The sequence below is a fragment of the Panthera leo genome, chromosome B1, assembly GCF_018350215.1.
Source record: "Panthera leo isolate Ple1 chromosome B1, P.leo_Ple1_pat1.1, whole genome shotgun sequence".
Lineage (NCBI taxonomy): Eukaryota > Metazoa > Chordata > Mammalia > Carnivora > Felidae > Panthera > Panthera leo.
In genome coordinates, this window is record NC_056682.1 from 147,285,527 (window position 1) to 147,306,590 (window position 21,064).

Here is a 21,064-nt window from a genome sequence, read left to right on the forward strand (position 1 = left end):
CTAAAATACAAATGTTTAGAAACGAGAGTGCTAGAGAGAAATGGCCTGTCACACTAAAGGAAAAGACGACATTTTGTAGGACAGGGGCACTGTCATCCGGCATGATCACTTTGAGATTTTAGCAATTTCATGTGCATTGTTGGTGTGAGTGAGGAAGTAGTAACAGTTGGTTCAATTATTGCCCCAGCATTCAAGGATTGTCTAATTTATTCTATTTAAGCATACAAATTTTTATTGTAGAATAACATGAAGCATAAAGATCTATAAATCTATTGGTTCCTATCTTTAGAGACCCTCCTTCTAAATGACAGCTTAAGTCCAAACACATTTTGGCAAATGAGAGAGCAGAAAATATATTCTTATTATTCACGCAAGTGTGAATTTATCAATGTATTGTTATTATTTAGCTGTAAACATAAAGTGAGTAGGAGAGATGATGGTCTGAAAGCCTACACACCTCAACATTGCTCCTTAGAAATCACATATATTTTCTGCCCCCTGTTTATTTTATGATTGCTGTATATAATTCTAAACTATGCTGAGAAGCCTCTTAGTAGGAATTGAAACTGGATTGCTATCATTATTCTATTTTCACATGCTCATAACTTTCTCAGCAGCATTTATCAATGCTGACAAATGACCTGCTTGGGCTCTTATAAAGGGAAAATTCCTTTAAGTCTGAAGAGCTGTTATCAATTTGGGAGTTACTGCTGGAAGAAAAAGGTGATGTCTACATAGGCAGTTGAAATGATCTATATTTATCTTAAGGATGAAACTAGTTTATTTTGTAAATTACAACTAACAATTGCTTCACAAATTTTTTGTTTTCCACCTGCTATGTCTATATAATTTCAGGCTTTGGCAAGTGGAAGAGATAAAAAGGTGATAATTCCTGAAGTGTGAGCCAGGGGTGGGGGGGGAGAGAAAGAGGGGTCTAATGGATTAATAATTAAGAAGGAAAAACCTCAACAGAGAAGAAGCAATTGTCCTCAAAGACATTTACCCAAGGCATCTGGTCCACACAAAACTCATACCATTGAAAAGGTGGACTAAGTTAACACATTTCCCTGTGTAACTGGTGTTACAAGCTCAAATATCTTCAGGGACAGGCAGTTAATCTGAAATTGCAAAGCAGCCAAGTCTTAGAGTTATGAGGACAATAACTACCTGCAAAGTATAGGCTCCACCCAAGGCCTCGTGTGTGTGCATGTGTGTGTGTGTGTTCACAAACTATGGGCTAAACAAAGAATGGCTGTAGGCTGAATTATGCCTGTTTACCACTGTTTTGTGATGCCCATTTTAGACACATTAAATTGAATGCTTCTTTCTATGTTTCACTTTGTGGAGATTTTTCTTTTTTTTTTTTTCTTATAATTTTTTTTTTTTTTTTTTTTTACATTTTTGAGAGACAGAGTGAGACAGAGAGTGAGCAGAGGTGGGGAAGAGACAGAAGGAGACACAGAATCTGAAGCAGGCTCCAGGCTCTGAGCAAGTGTTCAGCAGAGAGCCCGATACAGGGCTCGAACCCAGGAACCATGAGATCATGACCTGAGCTGAAGTCGGACACTTAACCAACTGAGCCACCCAGGCACCTTGACTTTGTGGAGATTTTTCATTCCTTAGGCCAGCTAGTTTGGGACATTTCATTATTGCTATGGTCTCAGTGTTGTGTCTGCCTCAAATTTGTATGTTGAGATCCTAAACCCCCCCAAAAAAGATGGTATTAGGAGGTGGCGCCTTTAGGGAGGTACTTAGGTCCTAAGGGTGGAGCCCTCATGAGTAAGATTAATGTTTTTATAAAAGAGGCCCCGCAGAGAGCCCTTCCTCCATGTTTGAACATAGTGAAAAGGTGCTGGCTATGAGCCAGGAGGAAGGCCTTTACCCAACCATGCTGGTACCTGACCTTGGGCTTTCCAGCCTCCAAAAACGTGAGAAATAAATTGTTGTGGTTTATAAGTCACCCGTCTATGCTATTTTGTTATAGCAGCCCAAACAGACGAAAACAGTTATCAATCTTTCCCTTTATTTTCAACTCTATAAGAAAAATCAGTTTTTATAAGAAAAAGTCAGAAAGTTTCCTGGGTGAAAGTGAATATATGATGATTCATTTCCTAGGAATTGAAAGAAAGGAATTTCAGCAACTGCATCTCTTGTCTTCTAAAGTCTTTCCACTTCTTCTACACAAAACACAAGGGGAGAGATTTCATGAGATTCTAGCTGCTTAGAGCAGCTCATTGATAAAAATCAGGTATAATCAAGATTACTTAAGAAAAACTGACATCTTAAACACTGAGAACTGAACTGCAAAGCAAAGGATTATCTTAGTTTCACTCTGCAGGTAAAAAAACAAAATGCCAGTAACTAAATGTTGGTCTTATCTTGTAGTCCCTCCATGAACCGCAGTTTTGATTTTATGTTCACCCAAGCATATTAAGGGGAGACAGGATGTCTGCACAACCCAGCTCAATTATCTGTTTTTCTGTACTACAGCATTCATCATTATGGGAAGGAAAATTTGGCTCAGATGATGCTCGTATCTTATACCAATACTGGTGTAACGACACGGTGTAAGTTTACTCCCACAGCCCATAATTCAACTACTAAATTACTACATGTACAGCTCATGAACAAGAAATTGTACATAAAAACTGTTACTAATATGAAGAGTTTTTGCTTATGTACTCTCAAAGTATGGATTTAACAGGTTTTTTTCTTACTCATGCATTTTTAGATACTAAAGTACATCCCACTTTTCCCCCTCAGTACAATACGAATTATGATAGAATTTATGACAGAATTTATCCATGGAAGGCTTTTCAAAGCCAGACTATAATTAGGTTAAAAATATATAATATGCACATGGACAAAGACTGGAAATCAATTTTTAAATGCATAAAATTGCAAAAGTTGAATTTCAGGTGACTTTTTCATTATTAAACATTGTATTATTGTGTAAATTCAATGGAAGTTATTTAAAGCTCAGGTACTTACCGTGGTTGGAAAATAACGACTCGTTTTGAATTTTTTCAGAGCCATAGAAGAGGTGTAGGTGCCCAAGAAGAGGATGAAAGACATGAGAGTGATGTCAGGAACAAAATCACAGTTGTTCCCCACGAGCTTTCCTCCGTATTTCAAACACTTCTTCGTGGACAAAAATGCCCAGTCAAAGGTAGCATTATGGTACTGAGGAAGAAAAACATGAAAATTTTTCTAGAGAACACCAATGCATCAAAAGCAGCATTTGATACTTGATGGGCTATGTAGGGATTAGGCTGAAAGTCTCTGTAGAACAGCTGGAGGGTAACCACTGGAGGGTGAAACTTGACAAAGCGTTAATGGAATAACTGGTACTGGGGGGCCAGGAGGCTAGCAATTACTGAAAACAGAATGAAAATGATGCCATCTGTTACCTAGTTTGAGCTACAGCCCTACAATCATCCATTTGTTCAACAAAAACAAACCACAAAGTCCTTCTTTCCTGTCAACCTTCCTGAGAGTAAACTGAGACACATTAATATCCTAAGTCTCAAAATGTGAGACTCTCTAAAACACCTTTATTGTTTAAAAAGTACTTACTTTTGCAATACACAGCTTCTTTGGATTCAAGCGGCCCTATGGTTAATGCTCTCTAAAAGTCATATTAGCTTAACTATGCATCTACCCAGCACTTTCCCAAGGAGCTATTTCTTTTCTAAATAACTAGAGACTGGTGATTTAAGGAATTAGACTATAAAAAATACTGATGGTCCCTGCTTTTTCAACTGAATACCTTAATAAAATATAACTTTTTATCTTGTGGACTTCAGGTGAACAGCATGCACACCCAGTACTGGAACATACTAGAATGGGCTTTGGAGTCCTGTGTGGCATATCCCTATGGTACATGACCTCAAGCTCATGGGTCAATTTTCAAATTTTCTTCTATCTCATGAATTGCTGTCATGTTGGCAGTACTTCTTGAGAACAGCTAACTCCTGTTCCTATTTTCCGTTTCTAATATGCAGGAGAATCCTTTTGCTAGCACACTGGATTAGACCAAGGTACTCATGCCCCAGTGGCTCCCAGTCTTAGCTACTTCTCTAGAGAACTACCTTCAGTCACATTAGAACTACCTCACCTAAAATGTTATGCCCTCTTGCAGCCAGTTACTGACCAACACTAATGTGGTGCTACAAAATTCCCCTAAATATGCTGAAAATCATACGTGATGCTGTTTGGGAAGTGATTAGGCCATGAGAATGATTAGGCCATGAGAATGATGTCTTCATGAATGAGATTCATGTTTTCATAAAACAGACCCCAGAGAGCTCCCTTGTCTCATCTGCCATATGAAGACACAATGAGAAGAAGGCTGTCTATGAACCAGGAAGTGGGTGGGTCCTCATCAGACACTGAATCTGCCAGCACTGTGATCGTGAACTTTCTCTTAGGTCCAGGGCTAATGAGTATGTCATGTGCTAACAGAAGGTTTATTTGAGAATACCTTGCAAATAAATAGGGAAAGATAAATTTCTCCTGTCCTTTGGAAGCAAGAGTTCCACCTCATACCAAACTCATCATCAACATTCTTTACTATTCAATGAATTCTCTTGATGTAAGTAATCTAGTCATAAAAGTTCACATGTGCAAAAGAAGAATCTCAGACCAGAAATTGTTCATATTTTTATAGAGCTCAAAAGGTAAAGTACTTACATAAGTCAATAAAAAAAAAAATAAACTCTAGGTCTTTCCCTGAAATATTTTTTCTATATTAGCTTCAACTTATAAACAGCTGAACCACATAATTATTCTTTTATCAAACGCCAATTCTGAGAGGTGATTTAATCATGTCTCATCTTGAGCCAAAGCATAAGAGACTGTTAAAAACTGAGAACAAACTGAGGGTTGATGGGGGGTGGGAGGGAGGGCAGGGTGGGTGATGGGTACTGAGGAGGGCACCTTTTGGGATGAGCACTGGGTGTTGTATGGAAACCAATTTGACAGTAAATTTCATATATTAAAAAATAAATTTAAAAAAAATCATGTCTCATCTTGTTTTTCAGATTTCTGCATATGGATGTTTTTAGAAGAACACATTTAAAGTTTAGAGGTCATAATAGGTAACAGATTTCTTTGTTTTAAGATCAGCAAAAATTTACCATTGTAAATTTGCCTATGTAAATTTACCATAATATCATTTCAGCACTTTAATATGAGCAGAACCCTTTTTTATAGCCCAAAGAAGTAAGCTGCGTTAAGACAATCAATCCCAACAGACAGTTTTTATTGATTTTCTTACAGAGATTCAGGTTGAGGTGAAAAAATATACAGATATACATAAAATGATAGATATGTTTTCTCATGTACATCAACTCAAAATGCCAATATCACTATTTTTTTGGCCTCAAATGATTCCCTGTATCATCATACAGAAAGTTTAGCCTCCCAACCATCTAAGGACTTTAGTATAAAGTTTAGGCAGCACGTACAGATCTCTCAGTATATATATACATTTTTCCCACTTCCATAAAACTTTAACTCTAGCTAATAAATAATTCTATTTAAACATCACTGGAGAGGAACCTATATTATCTGTGTTACTTCAGTGTTATTACTCTACATAAACTCATATCATTGAAGGTTAACTTCATAAAACTTCAGGCAAGATTCAGATCACAAACTAGACATTAAGACAAAGCATTACTCATCTATTAGTGGTGTATATATGTAAATACGGAAAGTAGAATTTTAAATAATTATCTGATAATTTAATCATCACAGACACAATTTCTATTATTTTTTACTCCAATATGTCTCATTTTGTTATCTATGAAACATACACGTTTCAGTAAAAATGATATGTTTTACTTCAGAGGTACACTCTGCTTTGCCTATGTAAAGGGAACATAAAAAAAGAAAACTACAGATTTTAGTTACTACCTTCTGTAATCCAATAGTTTTCAAATTTTATTATCAGTGAAATGTCTTTTCATGTGGAACCCCAATATTTAAAACTGTGATAAAACTGAGATATTCGGCCCTATGTATCTAGGAGGGATTGGGCTGCTCTTTCTCACTACCCCTGGCCCACCTAAAGGCAGACCCTGAGTCCCCTCTCTTGGGAATTCTAGCTTAGTCTGAGCGGAATGTTACTTTAAAAACAATGCTGTCTCATTAAAAGTCACCTATCTATATCTATCATTTATAATTATAATTTATCTGAAATTACCATGAGTAGTTTAATCCAGGACTGAACAAACTATATCCCATAGGCCAAACTCAGCCTGACTCCTGTTTTTATAAATAAAGTTTTACTTAAACACAGTAATGCTCATTTCTTTACATAATGTTCATTACTATGTTTGTGCTACAACTGCAATGCTGAGTAATTTCAACAAAGACCAGATATCTGACCCATAAATCCTAAAAAGTATACTATCTGATCCTTTACAGAAAAAGTATCTGCCCTGGTTTAATTTCTTGCCTAAGACTCCTATATTACTTTCTACTATCCTTATAAATAAATCTTTCATGTTTCATCATATTAGTACATTACACATTTTTATTTGATTTGTATTTTTTTATATTTGTATTATTATTTCATGGGTAGTGTTATTGATGCTGGTTGATTCACTGTAAAATTTTTTAAGACCCCACCCAAAAATTTCTAGAACCAATACATGAATTCAACAAAGTTGCAGGATATACAATCAATGTGCAGAAATCAGTTGCATTTATATACACTAATAATGAAGCAGCAGAAAAAGAAATCAAGGAATGGATCCCATTTGCAATTGCACCAAAAACAATAAGATACCTAAGAATAAACCCAACTAAACAGGTAAAATATCTATACTCTGAAAACTATAGAACACTTATGAAAGAAATTGTAGAGGACACAAAGAAATGGAAAAGCATTCCATGCTCATGGATTGGAAGAACATTGTTAAACTGTCTATACTATCCAAAGCAATCTGCACATTTAATGCAATCCCTATCAAAATACCACCAACATTCTTTACAGAGTTATAACAAACAATCCTAAAATTTGTATGGAACCAACAAAAGATGCCAAATAGCCAAAGCAATCCTGAAAAAGAAATGCAAAACTGGAGACATCCCGATTCCAGACTTCAAGCTAATTACAAAGCTGCAATCATCAAGACAGTATGGTACTGGCACAAAAACAGACATATAGATCAATGGAACGGAACAGAACAGAAAACCCAGAAATGGACCCCCAACTATATGGTCAACTAATCTTCAACAAAGCAGGAAGGACTATCCAATGGAAAAAGGCAGTCTCTTCAACAAATGGTGCTAGGAAAACTGGATGGTGACATGCAGAAGAATGAAACTGGACCACTTTCTTAGACCATCCACAAAAATAAATTCAAAATGGATAAAAGACCTAAATGTGAAATAGGAAACCAACAAAATCCCAGAGGAGAACAAAGGCAGCAACTTTTTGACCTTGGCCAGAACAACTTCTTACTAGATATGTCACCAAAGGCAAGGGAAACAAAAGCAAACACAAAGTATTGGGATTTCATCAAGATAAAAAGCTTCTGTATAGTGAAGGAAACAACAAAACTAAAAGGCAGCCTACATAATGGGAGAAGATTATTTGCAAATCACATATCTGATAAAGGATTAGTATCCAAAACTATAAAGAACTCATCAAACTCAACATCCCAAAACCAAACAACCCAGTTAAGAAATGAGCAGAAGACATGAATAGTCAGTCAGAGAAAGACAGACATCACATAATTTCACTCATATGTGGAATTTAAGAAACTTAACGGATGATCATAGAGGAAGGGAAGAAAAAATAAGATAAAAACAGAGAGGGAGGCAAACCATAAGAGACTCTTAAATACAGAAAACAAACTGAGGGTTGATGGGGGTAGGGGGGTGTTGAAAATGGGTGATGGACATTAAGGAGGGCAGTTATTTGGATGAGCGCTGGGTGTTATATGTAGGCGATGAACCACTGGATTCTACTCCTGAAGACAAGACTACACTGTATGTTAACTAACTTGAGAGTTAAAAAAATAAAATAAAATAAGAAGACCTGAATAGACACTTTCCCAAAGACATCCAGTTGGCTAACAGACACATGAAAAGATGCTCAACATCACTCATCATCAGGGAAATACAAATCAAAACTATGATGAGTTACCACCACACACCTGTCAGAATGGTTAAAATTAACAACACAAGAAACAACAGGTGTTGGCAAGGATGCAGAGAAAGGGGAACTCTCTTGCACTGTTGGTGGGAATGCAAACTGGTGAAGCCACTCCGGAGAGTATGGAGGTTCCCTAGGAAACTAAAAATAGAACTATCCTATGATCCAGGAATTGCACTATTAGATATTTACCTAAAGGATACAAAAATACAGATTTGAAGGGGTACATGCACCCCAGTGTTTATAGCAACATTACCCAAAACAGTCAAAATATGGAGACAGCCCATCCATCGACTGATAAATGGATGAGTAAGATATGGTACATATATACAATAGAATATTACTCAGCCATCAAAAAGAATAAAATCTTGCCATTTACAATAACATGGATGGAGCTAGACTGTATTATGCTAACCAAAATAAGTCAGTTAGAGAAAGACAAATACCATATGATTTCACTCACATATGGAATTTAAGAAACAAAACAGATGAACATATGGGAAGAAGGGGAGAGAAGAGAGGGAAACAAACCACAAGAGACTCTTAATGATAGAATACAAACTATGGGTTCATGGAGGGAGGTGAGTGGGAGATGGGCTAGATGGGTGATGGTTACTAAGGAAGGCACTTGTTTTGAAGAGCATTGGGTGTTGTATATTAGTGATTCATCACTGAGTTCTACTCCTGAAGCCAATATTGCACTGTATGTTAGCTAAAATTTAAATTTAAAAAAATGGCAAAAAAACTCCAGCTTTGGTTTTGATCATTTGTAATTTTCAAACTGTGGTAAGTCATAGAAAAAGCAAAAACAGGTAAATGATTCTTCTCCAGGTTCATGCAACTCCCGAAGAATTAATTTGAAGGAAATACTGAACATACATCAAAGCAAGAGACTGAGAAAATACCCTCATGGGCTTCAATCTCAGCTCTACCACGACTTAACTGGAAAACAGAAAAAAAAAGTAACTTCACTTTCCTGTGCAACTGCCGATAGGATAGCTGAAAAAGAGTACCATAAAGGTCACGGTGATCATAGTTTCGGAAAATGCTCTAACATAAATAGTACTCTTCACATGCAAACCACTCTGATTACTGCTTAGAAAGTCATGGTAAAAAACATACAACCAAATAACACTGGCTCCTAAAAGAGGGCAAATACTGTGTTGGACATGTCCAGCATAGATGTTAAGTGACCCAAAGAAGAAAGAAATCCTTGAGTCCCCTGAAATATCATGTAAACCATTGTTTGCATGTATATTTATCTGGGAAAAGCAACCACAGATTTCATTAGAACCTCAGAGGAAGCAGTGAAGCAAAGACGCTTCAGACGTTACTGCTCTGGTGCTTTTATAAGTGAGGTTATTCCATCATCATAGTACGCCATGCTCTATGTATGTCAGCTGCACTCCAATTTTCATTTATTCTAAGAGCAAATTCATGACTGCAAGGCTAACGATGATTTGTTAACTCATCAGCAAATGTTCCCCAATTCAGAGGGCTTCGTTGTTTTGTAACTACTTCTTAGTAAACTATATCCCTGTTTGAATCCTCATGGGCGTTTTAAATTTAACACATTCAGGGTGCTTGGGTGGCTCAGTCGGTTAAGCATCTGACTTCGGCTCAGGATCTCATGGTTCGTGGGTTTGAGCCAGTGTCAGGCTCTGTGCTGATAGCTCAAAGTCTGGAGCCCACTTAGGATTCTGTCTGTCTGTCTGTCTGTCTGTCTCTCTCTCTCTCCTCTGCTCCTCCCCTGCTTGCATTCTGTCTCTGTCTCTCAAATATGAATAAATGTTAAAAAATAATAATAATAAAATGAAATGAAATGAAATAAAATAAATTTAACATGTTCAAAACTAACTCCTCATCCTTCCTTAAATCTTGCTTCCCCTAGGATCTTGCCTATCTCTGTTAATAGCAAATTCATCCTTCTAGATTCTAAAAACAGAGAACCCTGAAGTCATTGTTAATTCCTCTCTTTCTCACAGGTCACATTACAGCAAAAATGATCTCAAAATATGTCCAAAATTAGGGGGGTCTGGCTGGCTCAGTCAGTAGAGCATGTGACTCTTCATCTCAGGGTTGTAGGTTCAAGCCCCATGTTGGGGTAGACATTACTTAAAAATAAATATTGAATACTGGAGGGAGTGTTCAAAGGAGAGAACTCAGTTGAGAAATAAGGGAGAACAGAAAAATTGAAATGGCAATTTCAGAATACTTTTGAAAAAAAAAAAAACAGTAGCAAAAGGATAGGCTAGAGCATGTGAGCACTATAAAATCAAGGCACGTTCTTCAGGGCTGATGAGGACTTCTGAGGTGTTTGTGGTAGATGAGAAAGAACCAGGCTATGGGGGTAGAAGGAAGAAGGGCATGCTGGAAAAAGAATCAAGAATGGAGAAAGGAAGGTGAAAGATTAAGTAAAAGAGAGACTGATTAGGGTTTTGGCAACTCTTTGTACCAGGATGAGTAAAGGCTAGATATAACAGAAGTATAGAGCCCGAACACCAAAGGGACTGTGTATCACTAAAAACTAAGAAAGAATAGACCAAGACAGAGGCAGCGTTCAATTTACAATACACCGGGCTTCCGAAGAAATTTTAGCTAACCTAAATCATTCATCAGGATCCAACTATTTGACATATTCAAGGAAGATATCTACTAATTTATCTACCCTTTTTATCTGGGGAACAAAATTAAAGTAAAATAAACTTTCAATTTAAAGTTGCCAGATAAACTATAGGATGCCCAGTTATACAGATAAACAATGAAAAATATTTTTAGTGTAAGTATGACCCATGCAATATGTGGAACATATTTATACTAAAAAAATTGTTTGGTATTTACCTGAAATTCAAATGTAACTGGGACCCTCTGTCTTTTGTTTTGTTTGCTAACTCTGGTGATGCTGTTTCAATTAGCTACAGGCTGTTTTGAACAACAGCAGCATGTGGAAAATAGAAAAATGTGGCCAAAAGAAAACAAAATGCATTGGGTCCTGGTTACATAAAGGAACTAAGAGTGTTAAGAGAGCAGCAATAAAGAAAAATAAAACAAAAACAATTTTTAAAAGGTTCCTGGGAGAAACAATATGTTTGCTAAAATATTAATTATGCAAGGCAGTACAAGAAAGTGTCTAAATGAACAGTATAGAGATTAGTAAGTAGATCAGAAAAAGAGCTAATCAGTTTCATTGATCACAGAGAAAACAAAATTCAAACTAAGTCCTGAAAGAAAGACTGGTCCTTGTAGAACTCTCATACTCCAAAGGGTAAAGAGAACAGTAAGAGTGGCTGAAGGACAAAACTAAAAAAGAATGACAAAGAAAGTAACAAAAGCCAAGGGAATGAAAGCGACAAGTTTTATATGTGTATTTCTCTCTGCACTGGCAGAAACAAAGTGGTAAAGCATTAGACAAGGAGATACCATGAGCAAAGATGCTGATTTGGGGACATACAATGCTTCATTCACTTATCTAGCAAGTTCTTTATTCAAAATTTATTGAATGCCTACCATGTGGAGAAACCAACAGTGAGTAGACCAGGTGAGCCAAAGAAGGCTGATTGTGTAAATAGGTAGAAAAAAATATATATACATATATATATGTATATATATAAGAGAAATGGGACCAAGTGACCAAGTTGCTGAGGATCTTAACTGAGGTCAATCTTGTGAAAAGGGATATCAATCTATTTTTCTGAATTTCATTTTCCAGAGAATTATCCTGTTTACACTGAATGGATTTGTTTGTAAATCTTAAACGTATAAGGTATACCGAAGGATTAATTTTAAAATTTTAAATGTTATAGGATCCTCCCCAAAGACAAAATGGGGAGATATATATGTGAGAGAGGATGAGCAAAATGTTGACAATCATTGAAGCTAGGTGATGTGCATATGGAAGTTCATTGTACAATATTCTCTGTAGTTCACTGCATGTTTTAAATTTTCTATATTTTTAAAAGTAGGAACAGGGGCACCTGGGTAGCTCAGTTGGTTAAGCATCCAACTTCAGCTCAGATCATGATCTCACAGTTCACAGGTTCAAGCCCTGTGTCAGGCTCTGCACTGACAGCTCGGAGCCTGGAGCCTGCTTCAGATTGTGTGTCTCCCTTTCTCTCTGCCCCTCTCCTGTTTGTGCAGGCTCTCTTTCTCTCTCTCTCTGTCTCTCCATCCAAAACAAACAAACAAACAAACATTTTTTAAAAATAAATAGAAGTAGGAACATGTGATATTCAAGGGGACTTAAGGACAGAATGGTTTTTGCACTTGACTTTCTCAGTGAGAGAAAATCACAAAGATGCTACGCATAAGAAGATTAATATGACATTCTATTTCCCATGAAAATGAATGTTAACTCCTAAAATCACCCTGAAGGTACATCAAATGAAAGCACTTTTGCTTCCATGTCTGACTGCCAAGCAGAATTGATGAGACAATAATAGTTCTCAGTTTCTTGATTAACAGCATCTCCATTAGACATGATATGCTTCACTGGGTTACACAATAAGCAAAAAAATAAAATAAAATAATAAAATAAATAAAATGAAAGATTTTATATTGCTCTCTTTAGTATCAACTAGTAAAGTATGCATGCACCTTTTGAAATAAATATAAATGAAGGTAATGCTACAGAAAGAAGTCTCAAGGTTAAGTAGTTAATGTACTCATTTAGGGGTTTTTCCCTGCAGTGGGTAGGCAAATTTATAGTAATTTTCAACTTACTTTATGAACTACAGGATACATTTGAGCTGCGTTGTCTAGAGTTGTATGTGTTATTGTGAAATATCAAAACTAATTGGTTTTCTACTTGTGATTAATATATAGAAGGTAGACTGAAACTGGACCACTTTCTTACACCGTATACAAAAATAAATTTAAAATGGATTGAAGACCTAAATGTGAGACTGGAAACCATCAAAATCTTAGAGGAGAACACAGGCAATAAGTAACCCCTTTGACATCAACCATAGAAACTTCTTTCTAGATAGGTCTCCTGAGGCAAGGGAAACAAAAGCAAAACAACACTATTGGGACTTTATCAAAATAAAAGGCTTCTGCACAGCAAAGGGAACAATCAGCAAAAGTAAAAGGCAGCCTATGAAATAGGAGAAGATATTTGCAAATGACATATCTGGTAAAGGGTATCCAAAATCTATAAAGACATTATCAAAATTAATAACCAAAAAACAAATAATCCAGTTAAAAAATGGGCAGAAGACATTATAGACACTTTTCCAAAGAAGATATACAGATGGCCAATAGACCCATGAAAAGATACCCAACATCACTCATCATCAGGGAAATGCAAATCAAAACCAATGAGATATCACCTCATACCTGTCAGAATGACTAAAATGAACAGATGAAACAACAAATGTTGGTGAGGGTGTGGAGAAAGGGGAACCTCTTGAACTGTTGATGGCAATGCAAACTGGTGCAGCCACTCTGGAAAATAGTATGGAGGTTCCTCAGAAAGTTAAAAATAAAACTACTCTACGATTCAGCAACTGCACTGTTAGGAATTTACCCAAAGAATACAAAAGTACTAATTCAAAGAGATACATGCACCCTGATATTTATAGAAGCATTATCGACAATAACCAAATTATGGAAACAACCGAAGTGTCCATCGGCTGATGAATGGATAAAGAAGTGGTGTATGTATATACAATGGAGTATTACTCAGACATAAAAAAGAACGAAATCTTGCTATTTGGGAACAAAATCTTGCTATTTGGGACAATGGAGGGAGATAGAGCATTATGTTAAGCAAAATAAGTCAGTCAGAGAAAGAGAAATACCATATGATTTCACTCAATATGTGGAATTTAAGAAACAAAACAAACAAGCAAAAGAGGAAAAAAGAGGGAGAGGTAAACCAAGAAACAGACTCTTAGCTATAGAGAACAAGCTGATGGCCACCAGAGGGGAGGTGGGTGGGGGGACGGGTTAAATAGGTGATGGGGATTAAGGAATGCACCTGCCATGATGAGCACAGGGTGATGCATGGAAGTGCTGAATCACTATATTGTACACCTGAAACTAATATTACACTGCATGTTAACTCACTAAAATTTAAATAAAAACTTAAAAAAAAAGAAAGAAAGAAAGAGTCACTTCCAACCTATCCAACCAAGCTGGATAAGGTAAAAAAAAATCATAGTTTTTAAAAACCTGTCAGAGAGATGAGGAAATATACAAACTTGAATAAATTCTAAGAAGTTACAAGACCTTCCTGGAAGAGAGAAAAAAAATCCATGGCTGCATATGCCTGCCAGAGTGGCCTGTGGAAGATAAATCTACCACAGATGGAGGTATGGAGAAATAAGCCAAATCTTTAATGAGTTTTAAATGGCTACATGTAGACTGGGGTGACAGACCAGAATTCCAAGAGCCCTCGGTGTTAGACTGAGCCTGCATCCATCCACCAAACTTTCTCATCGTCTTTGCCAAGGTGCACAGGTTGTACAAAAAGGTAGGACGTTAGGAGAGCTGAGAGAAACCCCTTAGACAGAGTTCCTACCAAATGCAAGAAATCCACTTCCTAAGATGGGAAGCAGGACAGAAGAGTGGAGAAAAAGCCCACTGAGGCATTCAGGTACTCCTGAAAGGGCTAAGGTTTCTTCCCTCTGAAGGCTGGGGCAGAGCAGTTGGGCAAAGAAAGGTCTCCCATGGCTCAGAAGCTTAGGCATAAACAAAACACAGAGCAGTCCCCATGGGACTTTCTGGGATAATGGCAACGTTCTACATGCATCTTGTTTTGGGTGATGATTACATGAGTATATAAAGTATCAAAATTCCTTGCACTGAACATGTGAGAACATTATGTTTTAAAGTATACCTCAATTTGATAATCATTTTTAAAAAAGAATCTAATGTGAAAAACAAAAAGTAATCTATTCAGTCACCTCCCTGGAAAAGCCCTGATGTTCGACTATGGAATCTGGTCTCTCCCTCTGAGAGCTGATAAGTGGAAGCCAGCCGACTCTAAGGCTCATTGTGTTGATACAGTTGGAGAGGCTGTGGCTGGTCTCAGAGTTTTATAGGAACTTTTAACAGAATTTTGTCTGCAGGCTGAGGGGATATGCCCACCAATAAATCTACAGGAACACTGGTGAAGGTGAGAAGAATTAAAGACACAAGGATTCCAACAATGAATAGAAATGATGGAAAACCTGCCTTTTCATCTTGAGGGATGGTTATTCTAGAGCTTCAATCTGTCTAAATGCTCTAATGTCCCATTTTTCCTGCTCTTTCCCCCTGAAAACACTCCCATACTACCATGAAGAAAAAAAAGCTGTCTTCATGCTAATGAAGCGGAAGAGAAAATGCCTTCCCTCCTCTGACAGAGTATACTCTGAGCCTTGTGACAGGGAGCCTTGCTGGTGCCCCAGGGTGGCATGTCACTTTTACAGCACTTGCTTTCATAATATAATTATGGCTGGATAAAAGAAGGAAATTAAATCCTTGACGACTGGATGTCCCAGGAAAGATTGAGCAGAGTTAGCATGGCCAAACACAGAGAGGGCCCAGTCCCCTGTCAGAGCAGTGGCATCCAACTTCTTTTCTCCACCAACCTGAGTTACGGCAGCAACATGGCCTAGTGGAATGATTGTAATACCTAAATAGAATAATAACAATATCTAACTTGAATGGAGAGATGAGTATGTACCAGCCACTAAGCTAAGTCCTGCCTATTTACTCCCTTGGCTTTTATAGCATCTTTGAGATAAAGTACTATGATCATCACCATTTTACAAATGGGAAAATGAGAAGTTACCACAACCTATTCAATAGTGGAGCCCTGAATTTGAAAAGGGGCAGTATGACAGGAGAACTCACCACCTGTAAGTCCTTCTACATGAGACACTATTCTGATTCCTCAAGTAATGGGAATAGGCAGATTCTGGAATTTGAAAGCCCGGAGTTCAAATCCTGATTTTACGTATACTGACGATAGGCACAGTTAACCTTTCTAAGGTTCTGTTTCATCCATAAAATACAGGTAACATAAGTGACTTAAAAATTATTGTGAGGATTCTAGACAGGTCGTATGAAGAGCCTGGCCCCTAGTAGGTGCTCAACAAGTGGTAGTTATTGCTGGTGACAATAAATCATATTACCTCTTTAATATTCATTTCTGATCTCATATAAATACAAATTGCGTGTATGTGTTTATGTGTGCGTGTATCTATGCAAAGTATACCTAAAAGCACTGATACGGATAGAAAATGAAAAATGAAGGACAGAATAAAAGTTGTCCTTCATAATTATATACATACACACATATACACACATTTTTTCCTAATTTCTTCTCTAGAGAACATAGCTACTTAACATTTTAATTAAGGTGTGCAACTAAGGGGACTATTGCCCTGGAGCATACAGCATTCGTAATAGCTGAAAGGGTAAACATTTCTACTTGCAAACACTGAAGTATCATGGCATACTAGAAATATCACAGGTCTTAAAACCACTCAGGTTTCAGTTGAAATCTTTATTTTAATAATTTATGGCTATGTGACCTAGACCATAAAAGGTGATTTACCTTCTAAAGCTGCAGTTTCTCTCATCTATAAAATGAACATAATTACACCTGGTAGTTTGTGTTAATGGTTATAATATGTATAAGACACCTGGTCTCTCTACTAGATGCCCTATAAATGGTAGCTCAATTGTAATCACTATTGTGCCTTTATATCCTCTATCATAGTCATACCAGAAGTCAACAACAACTTCCATTTGTTTTCCATAAATCTTATAGTGACATCTTATTATAATTACATATCAATTACTAGAGTCACTCCAGAATTTTGCCCAAAGACAGGGCTTAAAAATTCATTAATTCTAAAGCTTTCCTTGATTAGTTACAAAAAGAATTAAGTTGGAAATAATCTCTTTTTAAGTCAGTGGAAGTGTTTCATTAATTTTTATTGCAAATTAACTTATGGTTTTAATTAATTATATATATTTTAAATTTTTAATTAGACTTTAATTAAAATTATTTAAAGTGTAGAAGGAACTGTTTTTCTCTGTATTTTAATCAAATTATTTTAGGCAATAGGATGGCTGGCTCAAAGACTGACAATTGATCTCTTTTCTGCATGTGGCTTTTAAAACATATATACATCTCTCTCTCTCTCTCTCTCTCTCTCTCTCTCTGTCACACACACACACACACACACACACACACATTTATAATCAAACCCAAATAAAGAGGCAAAGTTTGGAGGAAATCAGAGAGAGCTTTAACAGTAAGGAAAAAAGTCAAGAGAGCCACAGAATATGAAAACAAGAGAGAAACAGGGTCAAGTGAGAGTTGCCCAGGAAAGATACAAAACATCATCTTTGAAAGGGTGTTGTGGGCACTCATTACATAATATCTGCAGAACTGTTTTGGTCTCCTGAGAGATGGGCACTCTATCAATACAAGGTATTATGGTTTCTGTCTTTATAACTGAGAGATTGATATTCTTTGGTAAGATTCCATATCCAGCGTAGAAGGAACACAATTAGAAGTCTGAAATAGCACTTTTCCCTTTTTCTTCAAAACAAAGTCTCCTTCCAGTGTGTGACCTTCCATGCAAAACAGCTCATTTTTAAAGCTTAGTTCTAGTCTTTTAAAGATCCTTGGTTACAAGCCATGGGAAAGGATATCATGTGACAGAGGCACAGTCCTTTCTAAGTGACAGGAGAAATGTCCTGCTACAATCACCCTTAGTGAGGAGAATACAACACCATTTGGTAGTCAGAAGAACTTTTAATCATACTAGAAATACAGAGGATACCATGCTCTCTTTTTTGACTTCTCTCATTTTTCCTTGTGAAAATATTTCAAGGTGACAATGAATGGATATAGTAGTTAAATTCCTAAGAAGGTTTAAAAAGCATGCTGTAGGAGTAAATATTCACTAGAGTGAGAAGAGAAGAGAAGAGAAGAGAAGAGAAGAGAAGAGAAGAGAAGAGAAGAAAAAAAAGGCTGACTACAGCAAGGAAAGTGTTTTTTTCTGTCCTGCTATCACTGATTATTGAAGTTGTGTTCATGTTCAGGTTGCTAAAGGGTAGGAGACATCATGTTATGAATATTATAATTAGATTATACAATACACAAGTGGTTTGAAATATTAAGTCACTTACCATGTCAGTAGAAGAAACAGTTGGCCAATCCTCTGGAGCCAGTGTAGTGTCATTAGATATTGAGATATTAACTGTAAGAAAAAGACAATCTTTTACCATAAAAATGACCTAAATTCATAACTCAAAATCTAAAAAAGCTGGGCCAGGCACGAAAAATGTCTTCAACACCACCATAAAACACAATGAATTTTTCTTTATTATAATTGTATTCACCTTTCACCTAGATAAAATTAGCAAAGATTCAGACATATCTGTTGTACTTTAATCTGAAAAGAAACAATGGCAAACATTTAAGGAAATGCTATTACAATTTGTTTCAGGTTTCAAAAAAAAAAAAAGAAAAAGAAAACTTCTCCATTATTAAAAAAGCATTCACTGTATTTTGTCTGGTGGAAAAATGGATGTTAGTAAGTGAATAAGTTGATCACGGGCTTCATGTACAGTCAAATCTCACAAGTAGATTTTCACTGGTTAAGAATTAACTAATTTGGGATTTTTGAAAATCTAGACTGCATATGAGAGAGTATATCTTTGCAATATGTGGGAAAACAAAAAGTCTTTCAAACACATAATAAACTATATAAATATAATGGTAATAAATGTTTAATCTAATTTTTAAAATTATTATCACAAAATTTGCCATGATTTGTAAATTTATTAAGAGGTTGCTTTTTGAGGAATGTGACTTATTTACTAAACCAACCCTCCTCCTGGAAATATTTCATTATTTTAAAATTTTTGAACCTAAAATTAAAACATATTATTTAAGGTGTTCTATAATTAAAACTTTTTATCAAATAAGCCTTTTTCCTATTACATGAGTTTTTTGTTTTGTTTTTTTTAAAGTTTACTTATTTATTTTGAGAGAAAGAGTGTGAGTGGGGGAGGGACAGAGAGAAAGGGAGGGAGAGAGAGAGAATCCCAAGCAGGGTCCCAGTAAGGAGCCTGACACAGGGCTTGAACTCAGGAACCATGAGATCATGACCTGAGCTGAAACCAAGCGTCTGATGCTTAACTGACTGAGCTATCCAGGAGCTCTGATTGTTTTGTTTTGGTTTTTGTTTAAAATGTTTGTTTATTTATTTTGAGAGAGAGTAGGGAGGGGCAGAGAGAGAGAGAGTGAGTGAGAGAGAGAGAGAGAGAGAGAGAGAGAGAGAGAATCTCAAACAGGCTCCGTGCCCAGTGCAGAGCCTGATGCGGGGCTCAACCCTAAGAACTGCAAGATCATGGCCTGAGCCAAAATCAAGATTCGGATACCTAACTGACTGAGCATCCAGGTGCCCCTAACGTTTTATGTATTATAAAATAGATCGTTATTGAGAGAATATCCCTAATTTATGGAGATACTGTAAAATGACATTTAGGTTTTTGTCTTTGAGCATCACATTTAACATCCAAATTGCTATTATTTGGTCCCCTCTTGCCTGCCCCCTCCTGCCCCCAAGCCCCTAGACTATCCTTTTAGTTTGCCGTATTTTAGTTCCTACCAACATAAGCTCTTAATGAGAAACAAATAGATTTATTTGATTGTTGAAATTTAGAATATAAGATCCATAACAGAAAGGGCATGTCTTGTTCACTGCTTTTTCCCAGAATCTGCCCAGTCCAGCACTAACAGGAACTCAAAAATATTTATTTATTATTCAACCTTTAAAAAAAAAAAAAAAAAAAAAAGGAAATCCTGCCATTTGCAAAAATATGGATGAACCTGGAAGACATTATGCTAAGTGAAATAAGCCAGCCAAAGACAAATACTGTATGGTGTCAGTTATAGGTAGAAGCTAAAAAAAAATAAAAAATAAAAGGTAAATAAAACTCATAGAAAGAGAGAGAGTAAAATGGTGGTTGCCAGGGGCTGGGGGCTGGAGGGGGTGGTGGATCGGGAAATAGAAAGAGGTCAGTAAAAGGATACAAACTTCTAGTTATAAGAAGAATAAGGTCTGAGGATCTAAATAAAATAAAATAATAAAATAAAGTATAATAATAAAATAATAAAATAAAATAAAAATGAGAGGTGATGTATTAATTAACTTTGGTGGGAATCCTTTCATAATGTATACATATATGAAATCATCATTTGTACACTTTAAATACATTATAATTTTGTCAACTATACCTCAATAAAATGAAAATATCTTTTAATGTCAATAAATGAGGCTAGAATAGGGAACATTTAATGACTCCAAATGAATGAGGGCAGATAAAGGCAAAAGAAATGAAATAATGAAAACAAATAAAAGGGAGAAAATATTTAGCTAGAGCCCTAGTCTTCGTCAATTTTGGAATCCATTCTGATCTTTGAAGGTTCTAGAATTGTTAAACTTTTAATCTACTGCTAGGTCATCCCTATTTCCTTGTAAAACACACATGCAACCTGTTTTCTTATTCTGTTTCAGTACAGGTCACAGAAAGAATCAAAATAGGCTAAAGGATGCTTGGCCCAAACAATAAAACCAAACATGAGTTCATTCCCAAAAGGAAGAAGATGTTAGTACATTTTTGTTAACAAAACCTAGATTTTTAGCACTATTTTGTTCTAAAAAGCCTACAGTACATTTTCTTACATTATTCCATTTGCTCATTTAAAAACAAGCTATACTTTTATACCTGCTTTATGTTGAATGGGACTCTGAAACAAGGTATGCCAGGTTTCTTGCCCAGGACTGTAGAAGAGTCAACCAGAAGTAGAACTGATACCAAAATCTTGTTCAGCATTCTTTCTTTTCCTAGCCAGCATTTGATTTTTGTGGTAACAGAATT

At 36.3% G+C, this 21,064-nt stretch overlaps 1 protein-coding gene across 1 annotated transcript in view; it reads right to left on the minus strand.

Annotated features, from left to right (window-relative positions):
- Positions 1-21,064, minus strand: part of SLC4A4 (solute carrier family 4 member 4) — a 350,038-nt gene that overhangs the window by 49,631 nt on the left and 279,343 nt on the right. Inside the window, exons 15-16 of the mRNA XM_042936217.1 lie at positions 18,305-18,375; positions 2,992-3,183 (exon numbers count right to left, since the gene is read on the minus strand). Coding sequence (XP_042792151.1) covers positions 2,992-3,183; positions 18,305-18,375 — 263 coding nt within the window. The remainder of the gene's footprint in view (positions 1-2,991; positions 3,184-18,304; positions 18,376-21,064) is intronic.